We start from the raw sequence: 15855 nt of genomic DNA on the forward strand, positions 1-15855 counted from the left end.
AACTGAGCACACACAGAGAGAATGCCCCAAACGATCAAAACAAGCAGCACTCGTCCTTAGAGACTGGCTAAGGGTGGGTCCACAATACCCACGCGGGGAGACCCCGTAAATCTGCACGAATCCCAGTCACGATCCTGAGGAGGACTTAACCCTTCACGCCCCAGCACTGGTGGACACGGGGTCGGAGGGAAATCTGCTCGATAGCAGATGGGCAAAGGAGGTCGGGCTCCCTCTAGTGGCCTTACCGTCACCATTGTCGGTGCGGGCACTAGATGGCACCCTTCTTCCACTAATCACACACCAGACTCAGCCAGTGACATTGGTGGTGTCTGGGAATCACAGGGAGGAGATTGTGTTTTATGTAACACCTTCTACCTCCCGAGTGATATTGGGTTTTCCATGGGTGTTAAAACACAATCCCCGGATTGACTGGCCGTCTGGGGTTGTGGTTCTGTGGAGCGAAACCTGCCACCGGGAGTGTTTAGGATCCTCGGTTCCACCCGGTGTGACAGCTAAGGAGGAGGTTTTAGTCCCCCCCAATCTGGCGGCGGTGCCAGCCGAGTACCACGACCTTGCTGACGTCTTCAGCAAGGATCTGGCACTCACGCTGCCCCCGCACCGTCCGTACGATTGTGCCATTGATTTGATACCGGGCGCTGAGTACCCGTCCAGCAGGCTGTACAACCTCTCACGTCCGGAACGCGAATCAATGGAGACCTACATGCGGGACTCGTTAGCTGCCGGGTTGATCCGGAACTCCACCTCCCCGATGGGTGCTGGTTTCTTTTTTGTGGGCAAGAAGGACGGCGGACTCCGTCCATGCATTGATTACAGAGGGCTGAACGAGATCACGGTTCGTAACCGATACCCGTTACCTCTGTTGGATTCAGTGTTCACGCCCCTGCATGGAGCCCAAATTTTCACGAAATTGGATCTTAGGAATGCTTATCACCTGGTTCGGATCCGGGAGGGAGACGAGTGGAAAACGGCATTTAACACCCCGTTAGGTCACTTTGAGTACCTGGTCATGCCGTTCGGCCTCACCAATGCGCCCGCGACGTTCCAAGCATTGGTTAATGACGTCTTGCGGGACTTCCTGCATCAGTTTGTCTTCGTATATCTAGACGATATACTCATTTTTTCTCCGGATCCTGAGACCCATGTTAAGCATGTACATCAGGTCCTACAGCGGTTGTTGGAAAACCGGCTGTTTGTGAAGGGCGAGAAGTGTGAGTTCCACCGCTCTTCTTTGTCCTTCTTGGGGTTCATCATCTCCTCCAACTCCGTCGCCCCTGATCCGGCCAAGGTTGCGGCGGTGAGAGATTGGCCCCAACCAACGAACCGTAGGAAACTACAACAGTTCCTCGGTTTTGCAAATTTCTACCGGAGGTTCATCAAGGGTTACAGTCAGGTAGTTAGCCCCCTGACAGCCCTGACCTCCACAAAAGTCCCCTTCACCTGGTCGGATCGGTGCGAAGCCGCGTTTAGGGAGTTGAAACGCCGGTTCTCAACTGCACCAGTTCTGGTGCAGCCCGATCCCAAGCGCCAGTTTATTGTTGAAGTGGATGCCTCTGACTCAGGGATAGGAGCCGTGCTATCCCAGAGCGGGGAGTCCGACAAGGTTCTCCATCCATGTGCCTACTTTTCCCGCAGGTTGACCCCAGCTGAACGGAACTATGACGTCGGCAATCGGGAACTTCTTGCGGTGAAGGAGGCTCTTGAAGAGTGGAGACACCTGTTGGAGGGAGCGTCGGTACCATTTACAGTTTTCACGGACCATCGGAACCTGGAGTACATCCGGACCGCGAAGCGTCTGAACCCCAGGCAAGCCCGCTGGTCACTGTTCTTCGGGCGTTTTGACTTCCGGATCACCTACCGCCCCGGGACAAAGAACCAACGATCTGATGCCCTGTCCCGGGTGCACGAAGAGGAGGTCAAGACCGAGCTGTCAGCCCCCCCTGACACCATCATCCCCGAGTCCACTGTCGTGGCCGCCCTTACCTGGGACGTGGAGAAGACCGTCCGGGAGGCCCTGACACGGAGCCCGGACCCGGGGACCGGTCCGAAGAACAAACTGTACGTCCCACCAGAGGCCAGGGCTGCGGTCCTTGACTTCTGTCATGGTTCCAAGCTCTCCTGTCACCCAGGGGTGCGAAGAACCGTGGCAGTGGTCCGGCAGCGCTTCTGGTGGGCGTCTATGGATGCCGACGTCCGGGAGTATGTCCAGGCCTGCACCACCTGCGCCAGGGGCAAAGCTGACCATCACAAGGCCCAAGGCCTCCTCCAGCCTCTGCCAGTGCCTCGTCGCCCCTGGTCTCATATCGGCCTGGACTTTGTCACGGGCCTCCCGCCGTCCCAGGGAAACACCACCATCCTAACGATAGTGGACCGGTTTTCCAAGGCGGCCCACTTCGTGGCCCTCCCGAAGCTCCCGACGGCCCAGGAGACTGCAGACCTCCTGGTCCACCACGTCGTGCGTCTGCATGGGATTCCATCGGACATTGTCTCGGATCGTGGTCCTCAGTTCTCCTCCCAGGTCTGGCGGAGTTTCTGTAGGGAACTGGGGGCCACCGTCAGTCTTTCGTCTGGGTACCACCCCCAGACGAATGGGCAGGCAGAGCGGACAAACCAGGAACTGGAGCAGGCCCTCCGTTGCGTGACCTCCGCGCACCCGACGGCCTGGAGTGACCATCTGGCCTGGATCGAGTACGCTCATAATAGCCAAGTCTCATCTGCCACCGGCCTCTCCCCATTTGAAGTGTGTTTGGGGTACCAGCCCCCATTGTTCCCGCTAGTGGAGGGAGAGGTCGGGGTGCCCTCGGTCCAGGCCCATCTGAGAAGGTGCCGTCGGGTGTGGCGTACCGCCCGCTCTGCCCTGCTCAAAGCCCGGACGAGGGCCAAGAACCATGCAGACCGCCGGCGTGCCCCGGCCCCTGCGTACCAGCCTGGGCAGGAGGTTTGGCTTTCTACAAAGGACATTCCCCTGCAAGTGGAATCCCAAAAGTTGAAGGACAGATACATCGGACCTTTCCCTATCCTCAAGGTCCTCAGTCCATCCGCAGTGAAGCTGGCAGCTTCAGCTTCACTGCGGATCCACCCAGTTTTCCATGTGTCCCACATCAAACCTCACCACGTGTCACCCCTCTGTGCCCCCGGACCGGCGCCGCCTCCTGCCCGGATCATCGACGGGGAGCTGGCTTGGACCATGCGCCGGCTCCTGGACGTCCGTCGGAAGGGCCGGGGGTTCCAGTATTTGGTGGACTGGGAGGGGTATGGACCCGAAGAACGCTCCTGGGTGAAGAGGAGCTTCATCCTGGACCCGGCCCTCCTGGCCGACTTCTACCGGCGGCACCCGGACAAGCCTGGTCGGGCGCCAGGAGGCGCCCGTTGAGGGGGGGGTCCTGTTGTGTGGGCCGCTGAAGAGGAGGTACTGCTAGCCCACCACCACAAGATGGTGCCCTGCTTGAAGTGCGGGCTTCAAGCACGAGAGGGCGTCGGCTTGCTGGAGGTGACAGCTGTCATTAATCAACACAAGCTGTCACCCATCACCACCACTACAAAGACCGGACTGCAACTCCACCTCCTCGCAGAGAAATCAACTACCATTCAGGTAATTTCTCTGCTGACTGACACTTTGTGTGTAATAACCTGAACTTCTGTTGCAGCCGTTTTCCTGGAGTGTGTCCTTATCTGAGGGATTGGCGTTTGGTGTGACAGCGACGGCTTCGCCTCACACCCCAACCCAGATAAGTGGTTGACCAGGAGCTGCACGAGTGTGTGTGATTGGAGGTGGAGGTTTTCCCTCCTTTACTTAATACAGACTGTGGGATTACTGAGTGTGCGAACTCACACTCATCTGGACTGTCTCTGTTCTCTGCCAGCAGTACCGGGTCTGACTGCTGCAGACAGCGGCCACCTGGGGCGCAGGGCTTGGCGGCTCCGGTGTTCTTCAGCTCCGTTGGTGTTGGAAGCTGTGTGGGGATCCAGCTCTTCTCTCTCCAGGCGTCTTCTATCGTCGAGCCTGCCCACACGTCACCTGGTGTATGATTGACAGTCCACCATATTGTTATTGTCTGTACGTTGTTGTGCGATTCACAACATTAAATTGTTACTTTTTGGCTTATCCATTGTCCGTTCATTAACCCCCCCTGTTGTGGGTCCGTGTCACGACACTTTCACAACAGTCTGAACGATTTGGAGCTTTGCTGCATCAAATTTTTCCAGAAACTGTGAGAGACTTCCAGGTCGACACCATTCGGAAAATTCAGATGGCTTTCAGGCATGATTTTATGGGGATTACACAGATTAAAAAAGATTAAAGACCGCCCACAGCGGCTGAGAGCGCGGCGCACTCCGAGCACCGATCGACAGGCTGAAACCCCGCTGAAACAACCAGATCATTTCCAAAGTGAAGGCTTTGTTGATCCAGGACGTCGTCTGACTTCCACAGAAATGGCAGAAGATGTGGACATCAGCACTTTTTCGGCACATTCCACTGTTACAGGATTTTTTGTCATGGAAAGAGAAGCGGAGGGATGCGCCACGGAGCCGCTCATGGCCCGGGACAAAAGCACCTCCATGTTGGTCTCACAGGACAGCTTTCAGATGGCTTTCAGATGGCTTTCGGTGGCTTTTCAGTCGTGTGACTATCCGAGAAATTGTGGATGAGCTGGACATGCCAGAACATGTCCTGTGAGGCTTCATCACGGCGTTGCTTTGCGCCATGCGGCTCCGTCCCAACGCGCGAATTTCTGTTGCTGTTTCAGCAGCTGTCCGAGTGGCTGGTCTCAGACGATCTTGGAGGTGAACATGCTGGATGTGGAGGTCCTGGGCTGGTGTGGTTACACGTGGTCTGCGGTTGTGAGGCTGGTTGGATGTACTGCCAAATTCTCTGAAACGCCTTTGGAGACGGCTTATGGTAGAGAAATGAACATTCAATACACGAGCAACAGCTCTGGTTGACATTCCTGCTGTCAGCATGCCAATAGCACGCTCCCTCAAATCTTGCGACATCTGTGGCATTGTGCTGTGTGATAAAACTGCACCTTTCAGAGTGGCCTTTTATTGTGGGCAGTCTAAGGCACACCTGTGCACTAATCATGGTGTCTAATCAGCATCTTGATATGGCACACCTGTGAGGTGGGATGGATTATCTCAGCAAAGGAGAAGTGCTCACTATCACAGATTTAGACTGGTTGTGAACAATATTTGAGGGAAATGGTGATATTGTGTATGTGGAAAAAGTTTTAGATCTTTGAGTTCATCTCACACAAATGGGAGCAAAACCAAAGTGTTGCGATTATATTTTTGTTGAGTATATATATATATATATATATATATATATATATATATATATATATATATATATGCGCATGCATGAGGAAGTGAAGACCCACATTCAAAAAAGTTTCTGAAATACAGATACAGAAAAAGCAAAAAGTATGCAATCAAGAAAAGAGTGCATACTTTTATCAAATTTGTGCAGCACCAAATGGGAGAAAGCAGTGAGGAAGATGGAAGAATGGAGAAAAATTATGGAGACGTGTGGTTGTGATACATTTGATGATCTCTTCTATCAATATCAAGAGGTAAATTACAGGAAATAAAGGTGATATTTTCAACAGTCTCAGAATCACCCTTTGATGTTGATCACAAGTATCTTTAATTTAAAGCAACATCAACAGTACAAGCCTTGATGTTCCAATACTTCCAGAGATAAGTGTAAACCTGAATCTATTCTCACAATAGGACAAGGTACAACAAAGTACAAATCATTTTTTTAAATTTGTCTACTGCTGCTGAACTTTCAAAGATCCCGAGCAAGTAAACATCATCTGAGTCAAAGCAGAAACATAATCCAAAGGTCAGAAAAGATGGCAATGACATAAATTTCAGGAAAGGTTTTAAGAGACAACAAGGAAAAATGAGCTGTGTGAAAGTGGGTTTGTTAAGAAATACAAATAACTAAAAGCTTGACATAAGACTCAGTAATGTATTTGTTAAAGTTTGGTCCAGGTGAAGCAGGGAGGCACATTTTATTAGTTTTTTGATGGAGTCCTGTGATGATGATCAGCAAAATTAACTGATAGGCTACAGATGTACTACATAAGTGCTGCAGTATGTGTAGAGTGAGCCAGGCCTTTTGTCAATGTATGGTACTGGGACGTTAGCACACTGTTCTTTCTGTAAAAATGATTTTATGTGTCCCACAAGTAATTATGCATATTAATATGATGTACATTGGTTTCACTGTGTGCATGCACGAGTAGGGGACAGTGATTCCACTGCAACATGCAATGAGGGATTTGGGAACTGAGGACACTAATTGTGAGTGTCATGATTGGGTATTAAAATCCCCAAAAGGCTCAGCTGTTAACAAGCAATGATGGGGTGAGGATTACCACTTTGTGAACAACTGCATGAAAAAATAGTCCAACAGTTTAAGAACAGTTTTTCTCAATGTTGAAATGCAAGGAATTTAGGAATTCCATCATCTACAATCCATAATATAATCAGAAGATTCAGAGAATCCAGAGAACTTTCTGCACATAAGCAGCAAGGCCGAAAACCAACATTGAATGCCCGTGACCTTCGATCCCTCAGGCAGCACTGCATTAAAAATCGAGATCACTGTGTAAAGGATCTTACCGTGTGGGCTCAGGAACGTTTCAGAAAACCATTGTCAGTTAACACAGTTCATCGCTACATCTAAAAGTGCAAGTTAGAACTATACCATGCAAAGCAAAAGCCATACATCAACAACATCCAGAAACAGGGCTGCCTTTTCTGGGCCTGAACTCATTTGAAATAGACAGACACAAAATGGAAAAGTGTGCTGCGGTCTGATGAGTCCACATTTCAAATTGTTTTTGGAAATCATGGATGTCGTGTCCTCCAGACAAAAGAGGAAAAAGACCATCCAGATTGTTATCAGCGCAAATTTCAAAAGCCAGCATCTGTGATGGTATGGGGGTGTATTAGTGCCCATGGCATGGGCAACTTACACATCTGTGATGATACCATCAATGCTGAAAGGTACATCCAGGTTTTGGAGCAACACATGCTGCCATCCTAGCAATGTCTTTTTCAGGGACGTTCCTGCTTATTTCAGCAAGACAATGCCAAGCCACATTATGCACGTGTTACAACAGAGTGGCTTTATACAACCCCTGGCAAAAATGATGGAATCACCGGCCTCGGAGGATGTTCATTCAGTTGTTTAATTTTGTGGGAAAAAAGCAGATCACAGACATGACACAAAACTAAAGTAATTTCAAATGGCAACTTTCTGGCTTTAAGAAACACTATAAGAAATCAAGAAAAAAAGATTGTGACAGTCAGTAACGGTTACTTTTTTAGACCAAACAGAGGAAAAAAATATGGAATCACTCAATTCTGAGGAATAAATTATGGAATCACCCTGTAAATTTCCATCCCCCAAACTAAAACCTGCATCAAATCAGATCTGCTCATTGATATTGACCCTATGCCATGACATTGACCCTATGTGTCTTTTTGCAAGGAAGGTTTTCACAGTTTTTGCTCTATGGCAAGATGCATTATCATCTTGAAAAATGATTTCATCATCCCCAAACATCCTTTCAATTGTCCAAAATATCAGCATAAACTTGTGCATTTATTGATGATGTAATGACAGCCATCTCCCCAGTGCCTTTACCTGACATGCAGCCCCATATCATCAATGACTGTGTAAATTTAGATGTTCTTTTCAGGCAATCATTTTTATAAATCTCATTGGAACGGCACCAAACAAAAGTTCCAGCATCATCACCTTGCCCAATGCAGATTTGAGATTCATCACTGAATATCACTTTCATCCAGTCATCCACAGTCCACGATTGCTTTTCCTTAGCCCATTGTAACCTTGTTTTTTTCTGTTTAGGTGTTAATGATGGCTTTCGTTTAGCTTTTCTGTATGTAAATCCCATTTCCTTTAGGCGGTTTCTTACAGTTCAGTCATAGACGTTGACTCCAGTTTCCTCCCATTCGTTCCTCATTTGTTTTGTTGTGCATTTTTGGATTTTTGAGACATATTGCTTTAAGTTTTCTGTCTTGACGCTTTGATGTCTTCCTTGTTCTACCAGTATGTTTGCCTTTAACAACCTTCCCATGTTTTTTGTATTTGGTCCTGAGTTTAGACACAGCTGACTGTGAACAACCAACATCTTTTGCAACATTGCATGATGATTTACTCTCTTTTAAGAGTTTGATAATCCTCTCTTTTGTTTCAACTGACATCTCTCGTGTTGGAGCCATGATTCATGTCAGTCCACTTGGTGCAACAGCTCTCCAAGGTGTGATCACTCCTTTTTAGATGCAGACTAATGAGCAGATCTCATATGATGCAGGTGTTAGTTTTGGGAATGAAAATTTACAGGGTGATTCCATAATTTTTTCCTCAGAATTGAGTGATTCCATATTTTTTTCCTCTGCTTGGTCTAAAAAAGTAACCATTACTGACTGCCACAATCTTTTTTTCTTGATTTCTTATAGTGTTTCTTAAAGCCAGAAAGTTGCCATTTGAAATGACTTTAGTTTTGTGTCATGTGTGTGATCTGCTTTTTTCTACAAAATTAAACAACTGAATGAACATCCTCCGAGGCCGGTGATTCTATAATTTTTGCCAGGGGTTGTAGTAAAAGAGTGCGGGTACTAGACTGGCCTGCCTGCAGTCCAGACCTGTCGCCCATTGAAAATGTGTGGCGTATTGTGAAGCACAAAATATGACAACGGAGATCCCGGACTGTTAAACAACTGTCGTACATCAAGCAAGAATGCAAAAGAATTCCACCTACAAAGCTTCAACAATTAGTGTCCTCAGTTCCCAAACACTTATTGAGTGTTGTTAGAAGGAAAGGTGATGTAACACAGTGGTAAACATACCACTGTCCCAGCTTTTTTGAAACATGTTGCAGGCATCCATTTCAAAATGAGCAAATATTTACACAAAAACAATAAAGTTGATCAGTTTGAACATTAAATATCTTGTCTTTGTGGTGTATTTAATTGAATATAGGTTGAAGAGGATTTGCAAATCATTGTATTCTGTTTTTATTTATATTTTACACAATGTCCCAACTTCATTGGAATTGAGGTCGTATTTACACGAGAAACAACATATGTACTGCGAAGTGTGGGACAAGCTAAGAGATAAACTCATCATGTCTGAACCTGATCGTGGAGTAAGCGAACATACCAGGCATCTTTCTGACACTGAATTACAACGGTACAAGGAGAAAATTGCCATCACCCATACGTAACACCGGGTGTGTTGTTTTCTTTGTTGACTGCACTTGGAATGACATTGCCGTCCTTGGAGTTCAGCGACATCATGGTGTACCTCATGGAGAACCCTTCACCATACACCTTACAAACAATGAAAGCCCACAAGAGCTGTGGGATTATGGTTGGGTATCGGGAACCAGTTCTTTTCGAGAATCGTTAAGAAATTATTCGATCCATCAACATCAATAGCCTTTTTGCTTAATGATTCCCTTATCGGCCCTTTAGAGCAGCCGTTGTTTTTGAGGGTGTTTGTCAGGAAAATGACGATTTCTCTTACCACTTCTGCAGCGCGGGTCTCCTTTGAAGCTTAAAGCAATGAAGCAGTGCTTTGACCCATTGCTTCGTTGGTTCTTTGCTTCGCTGCTTTTCAGAAGTGGCAACTCCGCTTCTTAACCCCTCCCAAAGCCATTACAATATGTCAATCGTGAGCCCATTTTTTTGTGGATTAAAGTCACTAAATGGGACTCTGTCTTGTTGCGAGAAAGAAATGAGAATCTTCCTCTGTTCTGTTCGCACAGCTCCAAACGCTGCGCGGCTCTCTGCCAAGTCAAGTTGAAAGATAGAGTCCAGTCGGACTGAATAACTTCAAAGCAAATCGCCATTTAAATCAAATGACACCTCTTTCCAAACGTTGTAATACAAACAATAAACTGCAATCAATCAAAACGTCCCCCCCCCCAAAAAATGAGACATCCTGCACTGACATGCAGCAGCCAGATGGGCTCAGCTCAGAGGTATGGAGTGACATTCATGCCAAAATGTCTGAAAGGACATGCTTTTGGCTAAAAGTACAGATTTTGTTTATTTCTATTTATGTCCAGAGCTCAAGGATCCTGTGACCATTTTCATATTTATTTATTTTAAGACTCAATAAAATGTTGTTGGCATAGAAAACCTGTAAAGCCTACTTTTAATACACAGCAAATTCACAAGAGGTACCGATAAGGGAATCGATAAGGAATTGGATCGATAAACGGAATCGATAATGGCATCAATATCGATAAAATCTTATCAATACCCATCCCTATGTGGGATTGCAGGGCAAAACCCAGCCGAGTCTCACTCTTTTATTCGTGGTCCAGTTGCGGCTTCTGTAACAAAACAGTAACATTTTCGTGATGCAGTTTTTTATTTTACTATTTCTAACCCTACCCTCAGTGATAATGATCATCATTAACTTTAATGAATTTTGTGTATGCTGCTGTAGGATTCTGGGGCAAAACCCAGCACTCTGTGTCCACTGGAATCCTGTAGAAGCTCATATTCCCCATCTGCCCATGTCTGTTGTGACAGTGAACTGCACAACAAGTCTCTTGCATGGTGTATTAGCGGAAAAACCTCGAAAATCATAGGAAAGACGAGTTGAAGTGGCTTATTTACACAGCCAAGTGCATTGTGATCAGATAAACTTGACCTTTGGCCATGTGTGGCACCCCCTTGCATGTGACCTGTGATGTCACTTGCAAAGAGTCTATAGGCAACCACAGGCACACATTCACCATAAGAACCAGCATGCGACATTCACAAATAACACAATAAATCACAAACATTTCCAATTATTTATAGTTCTTTCACGATTGCTTTTGCTCCTCCACTCCTCTCTTGACTGCTACCATATGGCTATCTTGACATGTGCACAAAGCAGCTCCTGCACCCCCCACCCCACACCTACTGTATTTTATTTCAACAATCAACCCACATAGTTTTGCTGCTGAAACAGCATCAGGTGAGATATATGGAGAGCAGCAGAATACCACCACGTCATGCACTTCGTTATTTCTGAATGTTTCTCTCTCTGACAAAATGCAGTGCTCCACTGTCTCCACATTCTGCAGCCAGACACTTCTCACCAGACTCTGCAACCGGAACTGCTCCTTCTGTTTGTTTCAGGCTATTAAAACAGTTAAACTTTGTTTGTACAGCTCTGTTAAAACCTCCACAGTCGCATTCCATAATGCTTTACCAGAATCCCCTGGCACCTTTCAGGCATTTATTCATCTGAAAAGCCTTCTAAGAGCATTGCAGGTCTTCTGTCATTTCACAAGTGGTGAGGGTGTGCAGAAGGTTCCGCCTGTGAACAACTGACTGAGTGACACAATGACCCGATGATCCGAGGAGCCAGGGCAGGCCAGTTTGCAGTTTTATGCCATCTTACCTGTGTGTTACTCTCTCAAAATATGGTCTTAAAAGCATTATTTAAAAAAAAATGAAAAAGTGGATTTTGTCTTCAAAAAGTTGTCCTACAACATAAAAGAAAAAAAAAATGGATCTATTGTTAGACCTGTCTTTCCCCCTAATTTTATTCATATTCTTCTGTGTTAAATTGCTAACAGTGTTTGAAAACTGTAATTTAACATAATTATTTCATCACTTGTACATTTTCCTATTATTCCCACACAGTAAAAATGTAAATTTTGGCTGCTGAATTTCGCACAGTTCCTTTTTTATTCACATCCTTTTCATTCTTTTCAAAAGCTGTGTACAATTCCATTTCAATGCCATTCATATTTCAGCTAAACTGACCCACAATTTACAAGACAGAATACAAAATAGTATTCACCACATATAAGCAGAGACACAACATTTTGCCATTCAAAATGCATTGTTCTTCATTCATCTCATGCTGTGTTCTGCAGAAACGTATTTTAGAAACACTGAGGTTTTCTTTTTCGCATCATGGTCCTTTAGGACTGATCCACATATACTGACATTTGCATGAACTTTATTCCTGCTGTTCAGAATTCATTCTTCAGCCATTTGAAAATACACACTTTTGTAAAAGTAAACATCAATCAATCAATTCAATCAATTTTATTTATATAGCGCCAAATCACAACAAACAGTTGCCCCAAGGCGCTTTATATTGTAAGGCAAGGCCATACAATAATTACGTAAAAACCCCAACGGTCAAAACGACCCCCTGTGAGCAAGCACTTGGGGACAGTGGGAAGGAAAAACTCCCTTTTAACAGGAAGAAACCTCCAGCAGAACCAGGCTCAGGGAGGGGCAGTCTTCTGCTGGGAATGGTTGGGGCTGAGGGAGAGAACCAGGAAAAAGACATGCTGTGGAGGGGAGCAGAGATCAATCACTAATGATTAAATGCAGAGTGGTGCATTCAGAGCAAAAAGAGAAAGAAACACTCAGTGCATCATGGGAACCCCCCAGCAGTCTAAGTCTATAGCAGCATAACTAAGGGATGGTTCAGGGTCATAGGCAAAGTGAAAACCTAGATGGGCATTGATGTTTCATTCATCAGTGGTCATAGTGGTGTTTGGTGCGTTTGCTGATGTATCAGGAGTCTGTGTGACTGCTGAACTTTATTTGTGCTTCAGAAGAAAACTTCCTCACCTGTGAGTTGAACCTTAGCTGGCAAACGCTGCAGGAGACATGCTTCCTCTTGGCGGTGGGAGGGAGTCTGAAAGTGTGATGTAGGACGGCTTTCTTCACCGGGTCCATCTGAGGGATGGACAGAAGAAGACAGAAGTGGAGAGTAATTAAAAGAGTGCTCAGGCTGACCTGTAAATCAGAGGTTCTCCTCCATTGTTCACTGTGTGCTAAAAGGGAAAACACTTTGCCTAAAGCTTCCCGGAAGCAAGGCACCAAACTGTTGATCAAACAGCTGATTTAAGGCTCGAACATTAACAGAGGTCAAACCATAAGGAATTATACTGTAATCCCTCTGATCGCAACTGTAATGACAACATTTATCCTTATTGCAACAATAATCTCTGTTACTTTTTGCTGCTAAAAGTAACTCAATTTAACATTATGTTAGAGGAAGCTACAAAAAAGCAGTCATAAATATGTATGTGTGAATACAGTAGTCTGATTATGTTTTTCATTTTAAATTTGTACAGCACTTGGATTAGTGGTTAATGCTGTTGCCTCACAGCGAGAAGGTCCCAGGTTTGAATGTCTCTCCCTGTTTGTTAGAGTTCCCTCCAGGTGGCCCGTCTTCTTCCTACCTCCAAAAACATGCAGATTAGGCGAATTGGAAACTCTGAAATTGGCCATAGGCATGGATGAGTTTGTCTATATGTGTGTCGGCTCTGCGTTGGACTTGCGGCCCGTTCATTGTGGTCAGCAGGTGGTCTGAACAATGCCCATACAAGTGCAAACCAAATGTGTCCAATCCCAGTGATTTTATCTAATGCATACTCTGTCCCCATGCCAACATGAAGAAGATGCTCCATCTGATCATGTTCAGTGAGTTGAGGCGCAACTTGAACATGATGACATGATTTCGTAGCTGTAATATGTGTTAACAGATTGTTACAGAAATTCTATGCAAACAAAACAAGTGTAATGCCTTATCTCTGTTGTTTCCAGGTTGACTGTCTTCCAAATTACACCATACTATCCATAAACAAAGGAAGGCTCCTGTTCTGCAGGATATTACTGTTGTGCTGATTTGCATGGGAATAATATAACTTGGTGTTATATCTAAGTAGGCAGAAGTCGCTGGAATCCTTACTGACACAAAAATCAGTGACAAACAACAGTAATAATTACATTAACTAATCTCTCCATGCACTCTAAAAAAGGAAATGCTGTTTCAATGAGAAGCATTGATGTACTAATTTGCACAGATTTTTAAAAGTTATTTCAACTTAGTTATTTCAGCTTTCAACTTAATTAATGCCACAAAACTTCCTGAGTTAAGTTGAAATAACTTGAGTTAAGTTAAAATAACTTAAAAAAAATCTCTGAAAATTGTTACATCACTTTTTCTCATTGAGACAGTAGTTAATTTTTTAGAATGTGTGAATCATATCCTGTCCAAATGTGCCTATAGAAAACACTGCTTCTCAAAAAATACTAAAGTAAAATCCTGGTACCTCTGTAGTTGTTTGCGATATTTTTTTAATATAAGTAAATGCATGCTTGTGATTGGAAAACAACAGTTCTACTGAACCCTGCTGACATGATCATTTTTACTACTTTGCTCAGAATTCAAGTATTTATCCATTTTTCTTTATACATTATCATTTTTAAAAATAATTCTCCAGACACATTTTACTCAGTAAAGGTTAGAAACAAAACTTGCTGAAATCAGGCATTTTGTAATGTTGCAATGGAGCGACACAAATCTTGTATTTATGAAGCTTATAGTGTTTGGTTTTTGCCAACACTATCAGCAGAGAGCTGATTCAGACCTTGTTGCTTTTTGAAGGTGTAATTTGGACTGCATATTATTTTTTTTTTCTTTACATTTAAGAACCTCTGATTGTGAATTTAACCACAAAATGAACTACCCACAATGTAACATTACTGCCGGCAAAAAGAAATCCAAAGAAGCTCGGACATGCGATGTAACCAGGAAGAGCTGGACTGTGACAGTGGCCCAGTAGCACAGACAATCTGATAAGTATATATAAATATAGACTGCGACCAACTGCAAAGGAGCAGCTGCGTGGAAATAGTCTGTCAGTGGTTGGGGATGAAAGACACCACAACAGTCTCAATTAGGATGAAAAGAACATGTCAAAATTGTCCTTTAAGACTTTTTCTTCTTTGTGCCGCATCCTGTTTGTATCTTCTGCTCTTAACTCTCCCTCAGTTGTGATAAATCACAATATTAGCTAATATAACTCAACACTGACCGCTGTACGAGATACATTCAGTACATCCGCATCTGTGAGAGTAATATAAGCGTTAGCATAATATGCACAAATTCACAAGTAAACTTGTTAAATTTACCTTCAGATGTCAATTTGTTGGTATAGTGCCAAAACATGCCAAACATCACCTCAAAGTGCTATAAATGTGTAATGTCAAGACAGCACCAACCCTGTGAGCAAGCATATTGGCAACAGTGGTAAAGAAAAACTATGTAATCACTTCTTGTCGTTTTACTGGAAGAAACCTGAAGCAGACTGGCTCAGTGTGGTAGCCATCTGCTATGGCCACCACACAAGATGCAGTGACATAACAGAAGTTGCATTTGAAACAACCAAATGTAACACTTCACAAATGGCACGCATACACAACAACAAAGTGTTGATCAGAGGTCCAAAGGAACATAGAGCCTCAGGACCCCACTTTGTTTTAGCTGGACCTCGTATGACCTCATAAGACATTTTCCTACTCATCCAAGTGACTTTCTCAAGTCTAGAAAACTTCTAAAATAGTCTATGTGTGTGTCAATGCAGGATGTCCACAGATTTAAAATATAGGTTAATGGTTTCTGAAGCCCAATTCAGAAAAAGTCTATGACTATACCCATTGCGGTGTAGTCCCCAGCCATCTTTGGTACCCTTTGACACACATTTACAGCTGCATGCACTAGGACAAGACAGATGAAGCGTATCATGCCAGAACACAGAGACATAGCATAAAGCAGACACACTTGGTATCAAACGCAGGTCTATACACATAGATCAGCCATAACACTGTGACCACCTGTCTAATATTGTATAGGTCCCCCTTTTCCCACCAAAACATCCCTGCCTCATCCCTCCTTAGCCTCCACTGGACTTCTGAAGGTGTGCTGTTATATCTGAACCCAAGATGGTAGCAGCAGATCCTTAAGTAGAATCAGACCACATG

General features: G+C 44.7%; 1 protein-coding gene across 1 annotated transcript in view; it reads right to left on the bottom strand.

Moving 5' to 3' along the window:
* znf385d (zinc finger protein 385D) overlaps positions 1 to 15855 on the bottom strand; it is a 375991-nt gene that overhangs the window by 168513 nt on the left and 191623 nt on the right. The window contains exon 3 of the mRNA XM_034174297.1: positions 12655 to 12762. Within this exon, the coding sequence (XP_034030188.1) occupies positions 12655 to 12762 (108 nt within the window). The remainder of the gene's footprint in view (positions 1 to 12654; positions 12763 to 15855) is intronic.

Source organism: Thalassophryne amazonica, chromosome 7 (assembly GCF_902500255.1).
Source record: "Thalassophryne amazonica chromosome 7, fThaAma1.1, whole genome shotgun sequence".
In the NCBI taxonomy this organism is placed as follows: domain Eukaryota; kingdom Metazoa; phylum Chordata; class Actinopteri; order Batrachoidiformes; family Batrachoididae; genus Thalassophryne; species Thalassophryne amazonica.